This window comes from Callospermophilus lateralis, chromosome 2 (genome assembly GCF_048772815.1).
Source record: "Callospermophilus lateralis isolate mCalLat2 chromosome 2, mCalLat2.hap1, whole genome shotgun sequence".
NCBI classification, from domain to species: domain Eukaryota; kingdom Metazoa; phylum Chordata; class Mammalia; order Rodentia; family Sciuridae; genus Callospermophilus; species Callospermophilus lateralis.
Window position 1 is genome coordinate 83,147,938 of NC_135306.1, and position 22,785 is coordinate 83,170,722.

Consider the following 22,785-nt stretch of genomic DNA (forward strand, 5'->3'; position numbering starts at 1 on the left):
TTCCTCTTCCTCGGTCAGGAAAAATGTTGAGCTTTTTTAAAAAGAGAGATGAATTTAATTGGTTAATTTCATAATTTAGAATCTTTGTAGTTCTAGTTACCAGAAAGGAGGGGATTCTTTAAGCTCACTGCAACTACATTTGCTTTTGAAGGAGCCCTTTATTTGCTGTGAATAAAGTGTCTCTTATTAAGAAGAAAATAAAAGAAAGTTTGGCAGGATTCTACTCCCAATGGGGGCAACATCACAGGAAATTGAGAAATTGTTTCTTTTTGGCCTTGTGGGAAAATTTTGCTGATGAAATTTAGTATTAAGGTTTTAAGACTACAGCTTCGATGTATCAAGAAAGAGCTGCTGAGTGACTAGCAGCTTCTAATTTGACCCTTCTACATCTGACCTGTTGAATTTTTCATGTGCTCTGAGGAATGTCCAGAAAATAGTATTCTTTTCTATGAAATGACCATGCTCCTTTTTTAAAAAGAGAATTTAGCTATACTTCAGCAACTAAGGAATAATTTTAGCAAAAGTTGGCCTCAATTAGGTGCTCCTTTATTCATGTCTGTCAAAAAAAAAAAAAAAAAAAAGGTGTTTAATGTACCCAAACAAGAAATGAATTCTAGGAACACAATCTACTTTTATGCTCTAATTCACCTATGGGCTCTAGAACTGGGGAAAATCCACTTTGGGCATTAAACTGGAATTCTGATCTCCAGGCCATCTTGCTAATCTGACCACACAGCTCAGGCCACAATTCTCTCATGCCTTAATTTCTCTCAAAACCTCATAACCAGCCTCTTGCCCTTAGTTTTTCTCGCCTATAACCCTGATTCTGCCCTGAAGCCAAAGCAATTTTTCTTAAATTAATCTTGATTTCCTGGCCTAAGACTGGATGGGGCTTTTGTTTGCAGCCAAATCACAGTTTTCCCTATGAAATGCAAACTCTTGACTTGGCCCTTGCTTGTGTTTCTCAGTTTTTTCCTCTCCAGCTGCATCAGCCCCTTGATGCATTCACCACATCCCACTTGAGCCATAACTGGACTACTCACAGGGTATACAGGTACCACTTGATTTACAAGGGGGTTATGTTTTTAAGTTGAAAACCATTTTAAATTGAAAACATCGTACATGAAAGTTGCACTTACACAACTAACCTACTCAACATCATAGCTTACCCTCACCTACCTCATATTACCTCTAACATGCTAATGGCTGGCAAAACCATCTAGCTATACTTCAGCAACTAAGGAATAAGAACTGTTTTTTCATAAGATATTGTCTCATCTAAATTATTGAAGAAGTGATGGGATATGAAACCACAAGATACAATACCTGCTGGCCGCACTGTGCACTGTAGAGCGCCAGCTGTTTACTCCTGTGTTCACCTGGCTAACCAGGAGCTGTGGCCCACTGCTGTTGCCCAGCATCTCCACTGAGCCTTGTACAACACATCACTGGCCTGACAAAAGATCTGTATTCAATATTTGAAGTATAGTTTCTTCTGAATGCATATCACTTTCATATACCACAGTAAAAAACTAGTAAATTGAACCATCAAGAGTGGAGAACTCTCTACTTCCCCCTTTCTGCTCTTTCCCATTCTTGGTGAATTCTGATGTTCCCCAGAAGTTATAGGACTAGCTTTTGAGTGCCCACCTGTCCTCTTGGTTGGAATAGATGCTCCTCTTCTGAACTTGCACACCCCCTGGATATAGTTCTTAGATGGCTTATCTTCCCCCAAAAGTCATTGGAGGCAGGCCCTGTAGCTTGTTTCCCTTTGAATCCTCTGCTCTGTCTGTTGAATAAATAAATGGAGTGAGTGAATAATTACTTAGGGTGTTTTTTTATGTATAAAGTTAACCCTAATTATAATATTGTAAAATTTGGTTAATTTTGGCTACTCTGGAGCACTGGAAAAAGCAACTAAGAAAGATTAAAAAAAGCCCTTGATCTGGCATCAGAAGACTGAGCTCAGCTCGGTCACTACAAGCTGATCTTTGCTAAGTGTATCAGCCTCTCTGAGCCTCAGTTCCTAGTTGGTGAGCACAGGATACTTTATTATCCAGTGTGGCTGAGGACCAAGGGAGAAGGGTCTGGGGTGGATAGGGGCACTAGGTATATTGTAATGGCTGCATAAATGAGAAGAATTCTTGGGCTTTTCTTATCTGCAGTTGTCTTTTCTCCACCCAGGCAAAACACCAGCTGAGAGAGGTGGTGTGAATGGTTTCAAGGAAAACATATGAGAGGTGAATATTTGTCAAGTCTCTACTCGGTTAGGTGGAGCCACACCAATGCAGAGTAGAAATAGGAAAAGATTCACCCTTAACTCAAAAATATACCTCTACTCTTTCATGCACTGTTGGTGAAAATGAGACCTGATACAAAGCCACTTTAGCAATAGTCATCCCTTTAAATGTTTATTCCATCTCTAGGATTTATCCCACTGGAATAATTTTTGAGAATGGGTGGGGGCTACTTTAGATGTGTAAGATGTTCATTGCATTTTTGTTTATTATAATGAATGAAAATACTCTGAAATAGGCAGCCAGTGTGGGATTGCTATTGGCTTTCAGCGGGACTTCAGTAAAATGGAAGATAACTTTGAAAAAAATATTCATGTAATAAAAACAGTCTTAAAAGATTTCAATCTTCTGGGTATGGTGCACACTTGTAATTCCAGAGACTCAGGGAGTTAAGGCAGGAGAATCATAGGTAGAAATCTAGCCTCAACAATTTAGGGAGGCCCTGCCTTAACATAAAAAATAAAAAGGGCTGGGAAGGTAGCTCAATGGTAGAATGCTCCTGGGTTCAACCCACAGTTCCATAATAATTATAATAAATTAATGAAAGTAACAATTTATTGGTGTTTATTATTTTATTAATATTTATTAATGTAATGGTAAACAATAATAATTACTATTATTAATTCAATCTATGGGTTAATTTTCAAAACGTAAGTTAAATAAATGTAGAAAACCAGAGTGCAATGGGAAGGTACACCCCATTTTGAACAGGGTTAGTTGTCAGTAACAAATCCATAGGCACCACCCTATAAAGCTAAACTCAGTTCCAGTGAAAAAAGTTCACAGGCTTCTGTGCAAAGAAATCTTTGTCTGGTTTTGGACTGAGGCCAGGCCTTCATCTGGTCTTTCAAAACCTGGAAGGAAGCATTCAGAGGAACATCAATCAAGAGCAAAAATAAGGTTTGAGGTTGGAGAGCTGAAGTTGTAGGAAACCAGGAAAGCAAAGCTGAAACTTACTCTTGAAAAATAAAAAAATAGTAATAATCATGACAGTGACTCTGCAAAACAATTTGAAGTGTGTAAGGAGTTTTTACGCACATTGTTTGACTTCAACTGGTTCTCTTCTACCTAGCTTATTATCCTAACTGCCTGTAAAGTCCCTGTAGAGCCCAAGAGCTTCACATAGTTACTTATTTGGGCTGCATCCTCTTCACCTACCTCATACCCAGGGATTTCCCTGCTGTGCAGAAGTAGCTTCGAACCCACTGGAAATTACCTGAAAGGGAACAGCTAAGCTCAAGAAAGAGCTATTCAGTGGGCTTTAACATTGGAGAGCTTCCAAACATCTAGGGATCTTACACGTGCTTCGTGGGGCCTTGTCTTGTAAGAGGCATGGACCTGCTGCCCGCTGTTGTCTTGCAGCAAGTCAGGAAAGGGAATTCGTGTAGAATTAAGACCCCCTCTTCTTCCTGAATCCTCATCCAGCCCATGTGTCAGCTCTCCTGTGGGGTTTTGTGTTCTTTTTTTTTCTGTCTGTCTCAGCTTCAGAGGGGCTCTGTTTTCTCTCATTATTTTCCCACTTCACCGTGGCTCAGAACCATAGTGCATTTGTCAAATGCGTGGTGTGCCTTCACTCCTTCAGCTTTCCTGTTGGATGATTCGATACTAGGCAGTGATCTCTCCACTTGGGGAGAAGAAAGAAAGTGAGAAAGAAAGAAAACAGCTCAGAGCTCTGGACCCTGGGTTTGGGCTATTTTTCTTGAAGACAAACTGCTGTCTCTTATCTGATTTGAACTTCCACATTCTCAGAATGAGAAATGAATCTTTACACAAAAATCCAAGGGTTAGTTTTCAGGTGTTTGAGAGGAAGCCTTGGTCCCTAGTGTTTTATGTTTGGGGCGGGAAGGGTAGTTTTTTGACTAAGGACAGCGACTGTCTCTGGTTTATACTTCTCTTTCGAAGTTTATTTTTTGTTTTGTTGTGGTTTTCAGATTTCTCATGGTTTGGATTTGGGAAAGTAAAATCAAGACAAGGTGTTGGTAAGTAGTCACTCCTTCTTTGGATAAGTAATGAGTTTATGTTGTTTAATTCAGATGAAACTTCTTGGATCTTGTTTATATTCATTGGCCTTCCACTCATTTTCTGTGTTCCTGGTTTCTGATTTCTTGAAGAAGGAGGTCCAGAAGTTTTCCAGAAAAGGCATTACTTTTGCTAATTGAGTAAATGGTTTTGCATTTTTGGAGCTGACTTGTTCTTTGTCCTGTGGAGCTATGTCAACTGCTATCCCAGTTCTAAGTTGTGATGCATTTTTCAGAAGGGTAGCAACATAAAACACAACTGCATTATGGCTCACAGTGCGTAATTAGCTGACTAGTCAAGCCAGGACAAGTTTGGTTCTTAATTTTTTTCCATCGGCCAAGATGTAAGAGAGTTCTGAATTGGTAAATCAGCTCTTCGTTTATGACCATTTCTCTTTCAAAACAGATTTTCATGTCCAGACGCTGTGATTTGTGCTTGATTGCATTCTAGTCCTAGTATTCAGAACGTGTGCTGACAATGGAAAAGCAGGGTTTGTAGCTTACAGAGTGGATACAGATGATGATTTCAATCATTAGGATTGAAATCAGGTGTGATCTCCTGGGACTTCCAAATTTCTCAGTCTTTTCTATGGGTACAGAGACAACCAAGGAAAATTGCAAAGAAGGCATGAAAAGATTGACTGTTTATATCATTCATGTGAGTTTCCAAAATCTGACCATCACAGACAGATTCTATTGGTTGGCATTTCTTCTGGTAGCAAGGTTGGCTATAGTAGAATCGCAGAGTTGGGGAAGTGTATGGGTATCAGGGAGCCACCGAATTCTGGCCCTCTGTCTTATAGTTGTTTATCCTATGCATTTAAAGGACTCCATTTTCTGACGGTGGGCTGTTAAACAGTCTCTAACAGTGTCTACCCAGTGATCCACAAATTACAAGTAGGCTGAGCCCAAGCAGAGGCAGAAGGGGCCTGGAGGGGGAAAGTCATCCTGACCCTTAGTAGCCCCACACAATCTAAGGGAAAAACTCTTAACAATCAAACAGAAAGTAGAGATGTGACAATGTTGGACCATCAAGCTCAATCAGCTCAGGATTTCTAGGCAGCTCTCCTGGGGCAAAATCCAGACATAGCCAATCACAGTGGCTTTTCTAAGACATTTTTTTTTCTTTTCTTTTTTTTAATTTCTTACATACATGACTATAGTGGAGTGCATTACAATCATAATTATCCATTCACAGCACAATTTTTCTTAACTCTGTATTTAAAGTATGTTCACGCCTAATTATGCCATTATACATGAGCTCTCATTATTATTATTTTTGCATTACAATTCTTAATACACCTTTATACCACAATTTACCATATCTCATATAAGTTAACACCAAATTCACATCTTCATACATGTATTTTGTATAATGATGAGGGTCTCCTTTCACCATCCACGCTATTCCCCTTCTCCCTCTCTTTCCCTCCCACCCCTTTTCCCTATCTGGAGGTAATCTTCCTCCTACACTCTCCCTCCCTACTCCATTTTGAGTCACCCCCCTTAGACATTTGTTTTTTTGGGGGTGGGGGGTTGGCTAACTTCACTTAGCATAATCTGCTCTAATGCCATCCATTTCCCTGCAAATGCCATAATCTTATTCTTTTTTAGTGCTGAGTAATATTCCATTGTGTATAAATGCCATGTTTTTTTTTTTTTTTTTTTTTTTTTTATCCATTCATCCATTGAAGGACATCTCGGTTGGCGCCACAGTTTAGCTATTGTGAATTGTGCTGCTATAAACATTGATGTGGCTGAGTCCCTGTAGTATGCTGTTTTTAGGTCCTATAATTTTTTAAGATTCCCCATGTTAGGATCTTGTGTCACATATGTGTTGTGTGTTGTGTGTGAGAAGTACTCCCAGGAAAATGTTGTACAATAATGTCTTCCTTTTACTAAAGGAAGTAAATTTTTACTAAATAGCACATCACTGAAACCACTTAAATATTTTTCAAACCAGTTTACATTGCAGAAGGGTGTTTGTCTTCAGAAAGCTTTAAAAATATGGTTTCACCCATTTTAAGTTACAGCTGAGAGCATTCTTCAGACTGCTGCAGCTACAGACCATCAGAAGTTTTATTATTATTCAGGCATCATGAGGCCATCTGATTAGGAGACAATTGCAATTGAAAAGACAGTTTGATGCTCACAGTTCCCAAGAGAGGACACACCACGCCACAGATGGCTGCAAGGGAAGCTCTGGGGTCAATCAGAGGCAGAGGGAGTGAGGGAGAAACATGGCCAAAAGCCCTTATTGTAGTTTTCATGGGAAGAGACAGGTGAGTAGATTTAGGATTGGCTATTTTGAGTACAAATTTCAGTGGTTTCTGAGTCATAGGGACTATTGAGTTTTCTGATACCTACCTTGTCCTGGTGTCATAGGGACAGGTAGTCAGTGGCCTGGAGTGTAAGAGCCAGATAAGGAAGGTGGCTGGGGGTATATGAAAGGTGCACTCACAGGAAAGGTAGTTACTATCTCTAGCACCAGGCTAACCCAGGGGGTGGGGGGAGACAGACCCTCCAATGTAAACGGAGCCCCAGACATCAGAGCATCAGAATCTGGAAAATAAAAAGGAATTGTTATTGCAGCTAGTCAAGAGTGACAATCTCTCCCCTCATCTAGAAGCCATCTTTGGTATTGAGAGAAGGAAACTCTTTGCCTAATTGACCTTCCTCCAATTGGTTTTCTTTTTTTTAAAATTAAATTATTTGTTTATTCTAATTTGTTATACACGATGGCAGAATGCAATTAATTTCATATTACACATATAGAACACAATTTTTCAAGTCACTGGTTGTACACAAAGTATTTTCACACCCTTTGTCTTCATACATGTACTTAGGGTACTGATGTCTAACTTATTCCACTGTTTTTTCCTACTCCCATGCTTCCTCCCTTCTTCTTCCTCTACCTTGTCCTATCTGAAGTTCCTCCATTCCTCCCATGCTCTCCACCCATCGTCATTAAGAGTTGGTATCCTCATATCAAAGAAAACATTAAGCCTTTGGGTTTTTTGGGGATTGGTTTACTTCATTTAATATTATATTCTCCAACTCCATCCATTTACCTGCAAATGCCATGATTTTATTCTCTTTTAATGTGAGTAATATTCCATTATGTATATATACCACAGTTTTCCTACCCATTCATCTACTGAAGGGAATCTGTATTGATTCCACAGCTTATCTATTGTGAATCATGCTGCTATAAGCATTGATGTGGCTGCATCACTGTAGTGTGCTATTTTTAAGTCCTTTGGGTATAAACAGAGGAGTGGGATAGTTGGGTGAAAAGGTGGTTCCATTCCAACTTTACCAAGGAATCTCCATAATGTTTTCCAGATTGGTTGCACCAATTTGCAGTCCCACCAGCAATGTATGAGTGCCTTTCCCCCCACATCCTCGCCAACACTTACTGTTGTTGTATTCTTGATAGCTGCCATTCTGACTGGAGTCAGGTGAAATCTTAGAGTAGTTTTGATTTGCATTTCTCTAATTGCTAAAGATGTTGAAAATTTTTTCATATATTTGTTGATTCATTGTATATCCTCTTCTGAGAAGTATCTGTTCAGTTCCTTGGCCCATTTATTGATTGGGTTATTTGGTGATTTTTTTTTTAGTGTTAAGGTTTTTGAGTGCTTTACATATCCTAGAGATTAGTGCTCTATCTGATTTACTTGTGGTAAAGATTTGATTCAATTCTGTAGGCTCTCTATTCATCTCACTGATTGTTTCTTTTGCTGAGAAGAAGCTTTTTAGTTTGAATCCATCCCATTTATTTATTCTTGGTTTTAATTCTTGTGCTATAGGAGTCTTATTAAGGAAGGTGGAGCCTAATCCCACATGATAGAGATTTGGATATACTTTTTCTTCCATTTGGCACAAGGTCTCTGGTTTAATTCCTAGGTCCTTAATCCACTTTGAGTTGAGTTTTGTGGATGGTGAGAGAGGTTTTATCTTGTTATATGTGGATTTCCAGTTTTCCCAGCACCATATATTGAAGAGGCTATCTTTTCTCCAATATGTTTTTGGTGCCTTTGTCTAATATGAGGTAACTGTAATTATGTGAGTTTGTCTCTGTGTCTTCTATTTTGTACCATTTGTCTACAGGTCTATTTTGGTGCCAATACCATGCTGTTTTTGTTACTAATGCTCTGTAGTATAGTTTAAGGTCTGGAATAATAATGTCACCAGCTTCACTCTTCTTGGTAAGGACTGCTTTGGCTATTCTGGGTCTCTTATTTTTCCTGATGAATTTCATGATTTTTTTTCTTATTTCTATGAGGAATGTCATTGGGATTTTGACTGGGATTGCATTGAAACTGTATAGAGCTTTTGGTAGTATATCATTTTGACAATATTAATTCTGCCTATCCAAGGATAAGGTAGATCTTTCCATCTTCTAAGGTCTTCTCAATTTTTTTCTTTAGTGTTTGGTAGTTTTCATTGTAGAGTTCTTTCACCTCTTTCATTAAGTTGATTCCCAAGGGTTTTTTTTTTTTTTTTTTGAGGATATTGTAAATAGGGTAGTTTTCCTAGTTTCTCTTTCTGAGGATTTGTCACTGAAATACCTCTGATTTATGGGTGTTGTTTTTTATGTCCTGCTACTTGCTAAATTCATTGATTAGTTCTAAAATATTTCTGGTGGAAGTTTTTGAGTCTTCTAGGTATAGAATCACATTGTCATCAAATAGTGATAATTTGAGTTCTTCTTTTCCTGTTATCCCATTAATTTCTTTTGTCTGTCTAATTGCTCTGGCTAGAGTTTCTAGAACTATGTTAAATAAAAAGTGGTGAAAGAGGGCATCCCTGTCTTGTTCCACTTTTTGGAGGGAATGCTTTCAATTTTTTTTTTTTCCATTTAGAATGATATTGGCCTGGGGCTTATCACAGATAGCTTTTACAATGTTGAGATATGTTCCTGATATCCCTAGTTTTTCTAGTGTTTTGAACATGAAGGAGTGCTATATTTTGTCAGATGCTTTCCCTGCATCTGTTGAGATGATTGTATGATTTTTATGTTGGAATCCATAGATGTGATGAGTTACATTTATTGATTTTTGTATGTTGAACCAATCTTGCATCCCTGGGATGAACCCTACTTAATCGTGGTACAATATCTTTTTGATATGTTTTGTATTTGATTTGCCAGAATTTTATTGAGAATTTTTGCATCTATATTCATAGAGATATTGGTCTGGAGTTTTATTTCTTTGATGTGTCTTTGTCTGGTTTTGGAATCAGGGTGATATTGGCTTCAAAGAATGTGTTTGGAAGTGTTCCCTCCTTTTCTATTTCATGAAATAGTTTGAGGAGTGTTGGTGTTAGTTCTTCTTTAAAGGTTTTGTAGAACTCAGCTGTGTATCCTTCTGGACCTGGCTTTTCTTGGTTGATAGGCTTCTCATGGTGTCCTCTATTTTGTTGCTTGAAATTGATCTATTTAAATTGTGTATATCATCCTGATTTAGTTTGGGCATGTCATATAACTCTAGAAATTTGTTGATGCCTTCAATATTTTCTATTTTTTGGAGTACAGATTTTCAAAATAATTTCTAATTATGTTTGTATTTTTGTAGTGTTCATGCTGGTATTTCCTTTTTCATCACAGATGCTGGTAGTTTCAGTTTTCTCTCTCCTTCTCTTTATTAGCATGGCTAATGGTTTATCGATTTTATTTATTTTTACAAAGAACCAACTTTTTGCTTTGTCAATTTTTTCAATTGTTAACTTTTTCTTCTTTGAAGGAATTAACTCCATGCAATGAACTTTTCTCTTAGAATTACCTTAGTAGTGTACCAGAGACTTTGATATGTTGTATCAGTATTTTCTTTTACCTCTAAGAATTTTAATCTTCTCCTTGATATCATTTGTAACCCATTGTTCATTCAATAGCATATTATTTAGTCTCCAGGTATTAGAGTATCTTTTATTTTTTATTTTATTATTGATTTCTAATTTCATTCCATTGTGGTCTGATAGAATGTAGGGTAGTATCTCTACTTTTTTGTATTTACTAAGAGTTGCTTTGTGGCATAACAAATGGCCTATTTTAGAGAAGGATCCATGTACTGCTGAGAAGAAAGTGTATTCGCTCATTGATGGATAATACTCTCTCTCTCTCTCTCTCTCTCTCTCTCTCTCTCTCTATATATATATATATATATATATATATATATATATATTATAAGTTATTGACTCTGTTATTGAGTTCTATAGTTTCTTTGTTCACCTTTTGTTTGGAAGATCTATCCAGTGGTGAAAGTGGTGTGTTAAAGTCACCCAGAATTATTGTGTTGTGGTCTGTTTGACTCTTGAACTTGAGAAGAGTTTGATTGATGAATGTAGATGCTCCATTGTTTGGGGCATATATATTTATAATTGTTATGTCTTGGTGATGTTTGGTTCCCTTAAGCAGCATGAAATGACCATCTTTATCCCTTTTGATTAACTTGGCTTGAAATCTACTTTATTTGATATGAGTATGGAAACCCCTGCTTGTTTACACAGACCACGTGAATGGTATATTTTATCCAAACCTTTCACCTTCAGTCCGTGGATGTCTTTTCCTATGAGATGAGTCTCTTAAAGCAGCATATTGTTGGGTCTTTTTTAATCCAATGTACCAGCCTATGTCTTTTGATTAGTGAATTCAGGCCATTAACATTCAGGATTATTACTGAGACATGATTTGTTATTTCTGGTCATTTTTGTTTATTTTTGATATTTAACTTGACTTGGTTTCTCCTTTGGTTGGCTTTTCCTTTATTGTAGTTCTTCCCTTTGCAGATTTTCATTGTTGTTTTTCATTTCCTCCTAATGGAATATTTTCCCAAGAATGTTCTGTATTGCAGGCTTTCTTGCTGTAAATTCTTTTAGCTTTTGTTTATCATGAAAGGTTTTTATTTTGTCATCAAATCTGAAGCTTAATTTTGCTGGATATAAGATTCTTGGTTGGCATCCATCATCTTTTAGAGCTTGATATATGTTGTTCCAGGATCTCTTGGCTTTAAGGGTCTAAGTTGAAAAATCTACTGAGATCCATATTGGTCTTCCCTTATAAGTAATATCATTTTTTCTCTCTTGTGGCCTTTAAAATTCTATCCTTATTCTGTGTACTAGGCCATTTTCATTATAATGTCTTGGTGTAGATATGTTATAATTTTGTACATTTGGTGTCCTATATGCCTCTTGTATTTGATTTTCCAATTCATTCTTCATGCTTGGGAAATTTTGTGATATTATTTCATTGAAAAGATTATGCTTTCTTTTGGTTTGAATCTCTGAATCTTTTTCTATCCCAATAAATCTTAAATTTGGCCTATTGATGGTATTTCATAATTTTTGGATGTTCTGTTTATGTTTTCTTACCATCTTCACTGTGAGGTCAACTTTATTTTCAAGATGTTTATTTTGTCTTCATTGTCTGAGGTCCTGTTTTCCAAGTGAGCTAGTCTATTGGTGGTGCTTTCTATTGAGCTTTTTTATTTGGCTTATTTCTTTCATTTCAAGGATTTCTGTTTGTTTGCTTTCAGAATCTCTATCTCTTTCTTGAAGTAATCTCTTGCAACTTGTGTTTGTTCTCTTCTTTCTTCTTTGGAGTGATCTATTTTTGCCTGTATCTGCTTACTTAAGTCATCCTTTAATTTCCATATTATTTTAGTAATGTATATTCTGAACTCCTTCTCTGACATTTCATCTATTGCTCTATCTATGGATTCTGTTATTGTAAGATCTTGGTTTGTTTGGGGCATATCCCTCCCTTGTTTTTTTTTTTTTTTTTTTTTTTTAATAATGTCTATGTGTTTTCCTCTCTTGCAGTGTAGATCCAAGGTATTAGAGCTTCTGCCCTATTGTCTTATAGTGTCTCTACAGGTTACCAATACCTCACCTTTAAAGGGGAGATCAATATGACAGCACTCAAAGTACCCAACATGCAGTCATTTATCAGTTAGCTTCTATTTTTACATTAACAGTTTTGTCACTATAATCAGAAATGATGAGTTTAGTTATCTTCTACCATATAGTCAATAGGTTTGTGTAATAGTTTATAGTTTCTAATGGTATAAAGAGGGGGTGGGGGTTGGCTGAGATGTTTATGAGGTAGGATGTGAGATTATAGAGGTATTAGATTATATGATAAGTGAAAGGGTAATCATAAAAGTTGGCTGTTAGTAGGGAGAAACAAGAGAGAGGCAACCCCATGCAAGACTCCCTGTTACCTCAGCAACAGAATAATTGTAAGCACCCCTCGTAGAGATACCTCTGGTGCATCCAGGCTCACAGGGACCTTGGTGATGTCTTACCAGGTCCTTATTTTTGTCCCTTAATAGAAGTGGTGATATCCCAGTTTTAGTCTCAAGCCTATGTGAACCCTGATGTTGGGTTGTGGAGCCACACTTTGGTGAAGAAGGAACCCCAGCACGGGTGCCTTTCTCTCTCCACGTGGGCGTGGGACGGGCCTCTCCCCCGGGTCACCAGGCTGCACTGACATTTCTTTAATTTTATCACTGGAAAATTAGTTTATATTAGACTTAGAAATATCTGAAAAGTCACATGTGTAGGATACATTACCAAGCATCTCAGATAAGAGAAAAAATGCTTCTTTGCACCTAAGATGTATTAAAAAAAATGGACTAAAAATGTTTCCAGGTGTAACTCATATTTGTCAGCTCAGTCATTAGAACTATCTACTCCAAACTTAAGTATGCACATACCCAGCAATTTAAAACTTTATATTAATATTATAAGACATTTTTTCAAGTTCTCATATGAATTTTTTGTAACATGCTGTGATCTGCCTCTGACTCTTCTGACTTTTCTTGGTATCTGCTCAAATACATGCACAGACACACAAAGACACATCCTGTGATATGCACAGACAGGCTGCTGTCAAATTATATAGACATTCATTGTCCCCACGAAGAGCTTTTTCCCCCTCCCAACTTTGCTGTGCTCTGCATTCCATTATTTCAAAATGTTCATAGAAAAATGGGCTTAATTCTTGCAACCTTGCCAGCCAAATCAATCTCCAGGTTTTGGAACATCAATAATGAAGGAAATGGCACTTGAATTAATATGTTACTTGATGAATGGCTGAGGTTTGTGTTGCTCTGATTTGTCAACACTGACTTTCTGCAATGTGAAAAGGCTTTTGAAAAATTACCTTGCTGTTTTATACCACTTCTATGTTTAATTGCTTAATCCCCACCCCCAAACTAGAGCCCATTCCCTTGCAATATATTACATGAGTTGAGTTGGGGGTTTTAATTGGAAAGGTCAGGAGATGTGTCCTTGAATGGAGAAAGTGAAGCAGAGAGCAAGTCCCTTGTTTGGACTCAGGTGAGGGCTTCACTGTGTATTTGCAGGTAATTCAGAGCCTGAATTCCTGGAGGAATTTCAAAATTGTCTTCTAGGTATTAACCTCCTCAAAAAATGATTGAAAGCTACTATAATGTTCGTATCCTGACTCGGGCCAGAGGAGAATCAGAGAAGAAATCAACTGGGGTCAATTTATTTTTAATCACTGCTGGGGCTCCAAGAGGAAATATTGCTGGCCTTCTGACCACCTGGGACATTTTTTGAAAATGACCACTCCTGCATTTCTTAGGGGAAAGGTGAAACCAGGAATCTGCTGAGAAATGTGCAGCCTTGACTGCAACTCCTCTGTGGGAGCTCCCTGAGTTGCATGCTTTGGTAACCTTACAGAAGGGAACAGCTACTCTGGGGAGTAAGCGAGGGAATGAGTGGCAGAAAGGTTTTATGGACAACATGCAGAAACATTAGCCGAGTGCATCTCCATTTCCCATTGCCAGCTAGAATCTGGATGATTGAGGCCTGTTAGAAAGCAGACCTTAAAACAGGGATGGTTGGGGAGGTTAGAAACAACTTGTCTTTATAGCTGTTCTTGGCAGGATTTTTGCTCTTTGCTGACTTAGGTGAGCAAGGCACAAGATGAGTACAACATGTGGGCTTGCCTTGGCTTTGATTGTTCTGTGCCTTCTAAATTGGCTGGGTGAGGACTTGTTTGCAGAATTAAGCCAGAGTATATCATTAAAGGCAACTTAAATGCACATCCCATTGAGAGAATACTTTAAAAATTACCTATAATAGCAGTTGGCTTCCTCCTGCATAGTTTGTTTAAGACATAACTAGCTGGGGAATGTCCAATTGTTATCACTACAAACTGTGATAATCCCCCTATGAGGAGGAAACACAGATCTTGGAGGTTGTGGGATGGATTATCGTTATATTGCATAGGGGATTCAAAACTGTACCAAAGCCCCTGACAAAACAATGTTTGTTTTTAGAACAGCTAAGCTTTTCACTGGAATAATTATGTGTGAAGGAAAAGGTAGAGCATACAGGAAGATGCATCCTGGGGGGCGGGGGTGGGGGCAGGTTTGGTTGAAACACATTTTCTTGCATAGCAAATAGTAATTCAGACTTTCTCTTCCTGAATGTGGCATTTGCCTTGGATGGGTATTTGATTTTGCTTCTCTTTGCTCTCCTCCTTTCTTGTGGCTTATGTCAGTAGCTGTGGCCAGTGCTCTGCTTCCACAGGACATTAGACTCATTTTGTACACTTCAGGCTGTGTGCAATTTATGTCTAAGAGGCTTTGTCTACTTCCTACCTATGGAGTACCTATCATGAATGATTGTAACTGCTTTTTTTTCTGCAATCTGTATTTGGGGTAAAAATGGGAGTTCATAATCCACTTGAATCTAATATATGTAATACGAGATGTCAAGAGCTTTGTAATATTTTGAACAACCAATAAAAAAAAAAACACCTCTATCACTGAAAGGAAAAAAAAAAAAGATTGTAACTGTTTTTGAAGACTTCACATTGACCTTTATCTCTGAAAATCTATTTTTGGTTGCAAGAAGTTTGAGTTTACTGGTCAATGGATAAATTGTTTAGATGAGATATAGTAAAACATAAATCCTGAGGTTTTGGACTAAAAGTTTAAGTCTTGTATGAAAAATGCTATGATTATCTCTTTAAAACAATGGGTACCCAAGTAATTATGAATAATCTTAAAACTAAAGGCAAAGTAGATAACTTCACCATGGGATTGATCCATTATTATTATGAAGGTATTTTGTAGACTAAAATGGTACAGGCACTCACAGAATATAAAGGCAATAGGAACTTAATGGTAAGATATAGTCCAACGCAATTCTAGTCTTCCAGTTAAAGTTTACTTATGAATACCAAATATTAATTCATACTAATGGAGCATGTTCAAATTTATAATGCATTTTCATGTCATTAGTCTCAGTCAAGTATCATAAAATAACAAGTAGATATTATTTTGCAGACTTCACAAATGTAAGCAGATGCACAAAGAAGGTAGGTGACTAGTTCAAGGAGTAGAGATGGGAAACTCAGATATTCAAACTCCCAGCACAACTTTCAGTGCCATGTGAAGTGAATCGTGGCTTCTCACTGGGAGTTTCAGTAATAGAGTATTCTGAAGATACTCACAGAACTGAGAAAAGCTGCATACTGAATTACAGGAGAAGGAAGTGAAGAAATTGAAACCCTCATACATTGATAGTGGGAACATAAAATGGTGCAGCCACTTTGAAAAACATTTTGTTAGTTCTTCCAAATATTAAACGTAGAGCTGCCATATGACCAACCAATTCTACTCAAGATAAATTAAAACATGTGTCCAACACAAATCATCACATTATGTTCATAGCAGTACTATTCCTAATAGCCAAATAATCCAAATAGCTCAAATGTCCTTTTATGGATGGATGGATTAAAAAAAATTTTTTATAAAATGGAATATTACTCAGCAATAAAAAGGAAGGAAGTACTGACACACACTATACTGTGGATGAATCTTAAAAAGTGTTATATTAGGGCTGGAATATAGCTCAGTGGCAGAGCACTTTCCTAGCATGCTCAAGACTCTGGGTTCCAGGGACTGGGGATGTGGCTCAGTAGTAGAGCACTTGCCTCCCATGCTCAATGCTCTGGGTTTCATCCCCAGCACCACAGAAAACAAAAAGCCAGAAAAACAAAATAAAGAAAGAAATGATATAAAGACTCCAGATATCCCCATTCTCTTATTTTAAAAAGTGGTACACTACATAAGAGAACTCAGATACAAAAGATCTCATTTACATGAAATGCCAAAGTATGTAAATCCAGAGGTGGAAAGTAAATTTGTACATGCCTAGGACTGGGAATGGGAGAATAGGGGGAAAGGGCTAATTAGGATGATGAAAATGTCTCCAAATTAGATTACAGTAATGATTGTACAACTCTGTGAACTTGAAATGGATATTGAATGTTTATGAATTATCGCTCCATTGAAGTCATTGAATTACAGGACAATATGTCTATCTTTCCAACTCCAGGCCCAGCTTCAGTTATCAGCAATGATGATGACTCTGCCAGCCCCCTCCATCACATCTCCAATGGGAGTAACACTCCATCCTCTTCAGAAGGTGGCCCTGATGCCGTCATTATTGGAATGACCAAGATCCCTGTCATTGAAAATCCCCAGTACTTTGGCATCACCAACAGTCAGCTCAAGCCAGACACATGTAAGTACAGCTGTTTGTACTTATTGGTCTATTTGCAAGAAGTGTGTTTATCAGAGTTCCCGATAACGCAGATGGAGGGGTGGGGCCAGTGAAATGTCAGGATTCTTGCAGACTTTGGCCTGTGGACTAGATCCTTTAGTTTGTTGGCTACAGAATTCCTAAGCTGTGTCTCCTGCTGGAACAGTGGGCAGATAACAACTTCTCTTGGGATCCATTTTCCAAAACCATTTGTCAGTATGAAGTTGGAATCGAGGCATGCTTATCTTGAAAGGGATAGAGACAGAAACCAGAAGTATCATTAGAATGCACATATTTCAGTTATAGATGGCAGGTAATTGATGTAATTTAAATCTGGCTTATTGAAAGTAATTAAAACGTGCACACGAGGTAGTTGGGGCAGTACTGTGTTGTACACAGGTGGTATCAATTTGGGTCATTGTGTATTCTTTGTTCAGTGCTAGTTTCCAGCATGAGGCCTTTTGTGGTGCCATGAAAGGAAAGAGACATTGCAGCAGATGATATGCCTGTGAAGTAGGCTGACTTTTATTTCTCAGAACTAGATTAACCCATTACCCTCCATTGGCAAGCGTGGCATTTTTTCAGAGCCCCTTATCCTATCTTCTGAGCCACTGGCCAAATATAAAGTAAAATAAGGCAGAAACAGAGCTTTAAGGATAACAACAAAAAAATAAATAACACCACAGTGGAAAAACAGGCTTTTGCCATTATAACTTCAGGCCTTCTTCATACACTATCAAGGGTCCACAAGGAACCACAAGGGATTGTATGGTCCAGATCCCAGGGATTCCATGGCACTGAGTGGGTATCTTCTATTTGAATGTCCTTATTCTGTCTTAAATGTCACTCTTCTGCCCTGCCTCCAAGGTAAAGTGGGAGTATTGTAAAGTAGGCTTTGGGACTGACTTTGTGCTGAAAACCCTCATGGGATGAAGACATTTGGCAACAAATCCTAAATATGTGTGTATATCAGGAAGCACGTGTAGTTTCTTCCTATTCATTCCCATTTATCCCAGGGTATAGTTAAAGTTGGATTTGGGGTTAGAAAGAATAGCATTAAATGCTTGTAATGTGTGATACTAGGTCCTACCATAGTTTTTAGATAAATTTGTAATTACAAGACAAATATAAAACTGTGTCAAGAATATTGAGCTCCTTGAACTTGAAGGTTATATTTGAAATCAAGGTGTTATTAATCCTAATATTGTCATTATGGTGTGATCAAGGTGAGTGGAAGCATTGCTTAAAGTGAGCATTCTTTGATGATTTCATTTCATTCCTTGAAATGTCCTGCATACTTAATAGCAAATATGGAAGAAGACAAAGCAGAATGCTTTGATGGGAGAATCTCTTATGATTTTGATTGTTCTCCCTAGGAATAGAGTATTATGATGCCCCTGTCACAGCCAGGAACAGACTATGTGATGTCCTTCAATTAGCCCAAAGCTGTATTACAATTGAAGTTAACTAAAATTAACATGTCCTCACAAAGTTTGTTTTCATTTTCATTGGAGGAAAGATAATGCTAAATAATCAAGTAGATACCATCATTCCAACACGTTCAATAAGAGAAAATTAATGTATTAGCAAGAAAGTAAGAAAGCAAATAAAGTAGCAGGCGAGATTCCCAGGAGGAAAGGGGGCGAAATGGCTGCTGAGTCTGTGGTCCCACCAGAAGTGCTTTCTACCTTTAGAAATCCTAAAAGGAAGTTTCTTCTTTACAATGTCTTCTTGGGTCCTTGACCCAACCAACCATTCCTGGATTAGTATTCTCATTACTTCTTTTCTGATACCAGAAGAAATTTTCTGTTTTTTGAGATACCAAGATATATATGAAGAAGAAATTTACCTTTCTCCTTTTCCTTTTATCCTTCCTTAAATGTCATTCTTTACTCTGTACCTTTTTCTTTTCATTTATGTTCAATGTACCTGTTGCCTATTGTTCTGAGGAGGACCACCTGTGCAAGCGTTTTTGTAGTCTTGCATGGGTTAGTCTGTAAGCTTCTGGAAAGCAGCTACTTTATCTGTGGAAACATTCTTTCATAGCATGTAACATTCTGCGCCTTTGATTGTGGCCAGAGGTTGACCAGAGGTGGCAATCCAGTACTCAGATACTAATTACTAGCCAACTTGTAACAAGTAAACATCACTCACAGCCCTTTCCATTGGCTTTATTCCTAGCAAACTTCCCCACACAGTAGTTTATTTATTAGACATGCTTTTAACAATGCATCACCCGATTTAAACTGATTTAGAGACCTTTTTTTTTTAGCAGAAATCAACTTTTAACAAAAAGAATTCTTTCTGTACATATGCTCATAGTCATCCAGAAATTAAAACATTGTAAAATGCATGGATTGGTAATGCAGAGGGATCTGTTGCTATTGGTCCATGAAATGTTGAGAGTTTAGCTTTCAATTAGGTGATTCTTATTGAATATTTTAAATTAGTTAACTTCTAAATAACTCTCAAGAGAGACTCTTCCAAGAAGTTGCATAGATGATATCTGAAAAAAAGATATCAAGAGACAGTTTAGAACCTTTCTCATGTCATGTGGATAGTATATCACCTTCATCCTTCTCGATCTATCAGAGGTTTGGGCCACAAACCAGCAATTTACATCTCTTTCCCAAAGCTAAAAGTAATTCAAATATATTGACTTTAGAATATATGCCTGATCTCCAGCATATGCTTTATGATCTCTGGTTCATTTCACTGAATTATAAGAATCTAATTTAGATGCTGAATTTCCATTGGATAGATAGCAATTGATTACCTATAATACTTTTATACTATTAGGAACTAGAGATTCAGTCATTAATGATGGCACATTCCCTGTCCTCAGGGAATGTCACTGTAGAGATCCAGTAGTTATATCATGGTATAATCACAACATGTCGTGTGACAGGCACTAAGGCAGGCCAGGTTTGAGAAACTCGATTACTTACAGGGACCTAGCAGGTTAACGTGAGAATGAGGCTAGATTAGAAATAGTGGAATAGTGGAGGCTGTGTGGAGCCCAGGCCTAAGAGTATCAAATACTCCATTTTCCCCATAGAGAACAGGTGTTTATTGTTTTATTTGAATGGTTGAAGGTTTAAAACTGCAGGTGGGATAATATGAATACATCAGTGTGAGTCAGGTTTGGTCAATTTTTCACTACCTTCTGTGATTCTTAAAGATCAGTAATATAAACATCATTTAGAGATGGTGTTCAGAAGTGGCTTGTTCAAAGTAATACAGCCTCAATACTTGCATAGCTTTGCATTACAAACAAAACAATAAGCAAGCAAAAGACATGATCAAACCGGACTTCTTTAAATGATGCATAAGATTAATGAAAGATGATGATAAATTATATCCCTGAAGTACTTTTACAACAACTATCTGGAGTTATGTGACAGTTTTCATTTACCAAGTCCAGAGATGATTTGCAGGATTTTAGAGCAATCTGAACAGGGATGAATTGCTCCCGAGCACTTTCCAATAGCAAGTCTGTCTACTTTATTGCAGGGCCCAGAGGTTCCCCCAAGACCGCCTGATAATAATTTGGTATTTGGAGGCTCCTGTGTCACTGCAGGAACTAAAGGAGGCTAAATCCATGCCTGATGGAGGAGAAGAGTTCTATGGTTATCTGCAAATTCTGGCCAGACAACATCTTGACGTCACTCCTTAGCTTCCATAATCTAGCCAAGCAAGAAGTTGCCTTCCCAAGACAAAGCAGTGGGCTCTAATGACTAACCCCTCAAAGTGCTATGCCACTTTAACTATAGACCCATCTCCTCGATCAATCAGGATGGCAAGATGGAGCTGATGAGCTCAGCAACATCAAGTCTGGAATTGGTCTTTAATTCACCTAGTCTGTTTAGACATGTCTGAAAACCTCATCGTCTTACAGAATGGGGTGGTTTCCCAGTAGGATACACAAAGTTGGCTAAAAGGCAGCTGTGTTGCTATCCTCTCCTTGACTGCTGAGAAAGTTTTTGACAGGGTGCCATGGAAACATACCTTCTGAGCGGGGAAAAACAAGCAAGCAAACAAACAAATGGATAACCAGCAAAACCCCCCAAATTGTCAATCTTGGGTTGACTCTTGTAGGGTGGGAATGCATTATATGCATAGATTTACTGTCATTCCTAAAATTGTGTCTTTCCTAGAGCAGCCTTGTAAATTAGCTAGGGTCCTAGGCCTTGGGCCTAAATTCAATTAGAGTTGTGTCTAACTGTGTATGTGTATGTGTTTGTCCTTGCAGAGCATGCCCTCTATGCATACCTAGGGCGAGTAACTCCCTGCGGCAGATGCATATGAAGACATTTGACATTTTCCCACTTTGATTATATTTCCAATGAAATAGATATTTATTGATTTCCTCCAGAGTGTGCCATGCTTCTCCAGGCATTGTGTGTGTGTGTGTGTTCCCACTGGTTATCTGCTTATTAGGCAGTCATGTAGATAAGCACAGATTCACAGACCAGCTAGGACTAAGGAAATAAGATGTTATAAAGAGAGGGAGTGTTTGAATAGTAGTTGAAAATATCACACAGAGTTCCCATCCTGCTCCTCTTAACTGCCACGTCCACTTGGTCATTGTGTTACCAACAAAGGGAGGGAACGAAGGTGATATTTTTCACAGAGCTGCAGAGGTTTTGAACATATTTGCAACATCACTTTGAGTACACATGAGCAAAAATTCTGAATTATATCCAGGACCCCAGGAGCTCATTTGATCAAAGAATGAGGGCCCTGAGAGTTACCCAGGGTTATCTTCAAACTTCAGTGTAATCATATGACTGCGGTGCATTTTGGTGGCCAGGGATAGGATTCAAAAACAGGTAGAAACAATTGCTTTAGCACTTTCTCCTGTCCCTTGCCTCTTAATTTTGTCTTTCAAAAATATATTTTCTTCTAAGCATTTAATTGGCCAAATAATAGCTGCTTTGGGAACTGTTTGTATGCCTTTGAAGGCCATGGCCTGCACTTTAAAAATAAGCTAAGCCTATTCTGCCCAGCATGAGCATTGGGGCAGAGAGAATGCAGTTATTTTAGGATCCTTAGAAACTGCTTCGTTTATGGCACACTGGGTTGACAACTTGTCCTGTGGGAGCTGTCATGGCACATTGCTGGCATTCTGCAGGTCCCAGTACAATTCTTTCTCCCTCTCGGTGCCATAGTCCCCCATCGCTAGCTACAGCAATTTGATATTATATTCCCTTTCAACTCCAAAGGAGATGGTAAGAGGCTATCAAATAATGCTTAAAAAAGCAACTTGCATTCCCTGGAAGAAAGGAAATGAATACATGCTGCATAATTACATTTAAAATGTAAGCTATGTTGTAAACTCCACTGAGATGAAGATTGCTAGCAAACCAGTTTCAAGCACATTCACAACTAAGTAAAATCATGTTATTAGCATTTGACCACCAGATGATATTATTTGTTATCAAAAAAAGAAATATCACCCAATTGCGGATACATAGGTCTCCTGGAGAAAACACTTCAATCCTAAACTTGATGGTTGAAAAAGAAAATATTACTATGGATCTAGATTGGGGAGATACCCATAGTGATATTCTGGAATACCATTGCTCAACCGAGATGGAATTGTGTATCCTGCACACATCAGCCATTTCAGTTCAATTTTACCAAATCATCAGTGATGTTTTGGAAGCATCCCAGCAGATGAAATATCCTAATACATTTGTTTTGGGTGTTTCCCAAAGCCCAGCCCAACTGGAGTGTGTGTACCAGCAGGATGAATCTAATCAAGCTGCACCCCATTTTGGTTTCAGGTTGGTCACTCTTGCATGTGCCAGCAGATTGTGAACCAGGACCAGCTCAGCAAATACAAATGTAGAGAAACTGCTTGTGTTGTTAAGAAGCTCCTG

At 38.0% G+C, this 22,785-nt stretch overlaps 1 protein-coding gene across 5 annotated transcripts in view; it reads left to right on the forward strand.

The window, feature by feature from the left end:
- Window positions 1–22,785, forward strand: part of Ntrk2 (neurotrophic receptor tyrosine kinase 2) — a 346,426-nt gene that overhangs the window by 179,448 nt on the left and 144,193 nt on the right. For 2 of the 5 annotated variants that reach the window (XM_076843524.1, XM_076843525.1), the window contains one exon: window positions 16,694–16,882. In XM_076843524.1, the coding sequence (XP_076699639.1) occupies window positions 16,694–16,882 (189 nt within the window). Of the gene's footprint in view, window positions 1–4,228; window positions 4,277–16,693; window positions 16,883–20,413; window positions 20,443–22,785 lie in introns of those variants that run through there. The other 3 variants (XM_076843526.1, XM_076843523.1, XM_076843527.1) reach the window with 3 other exon arrangements.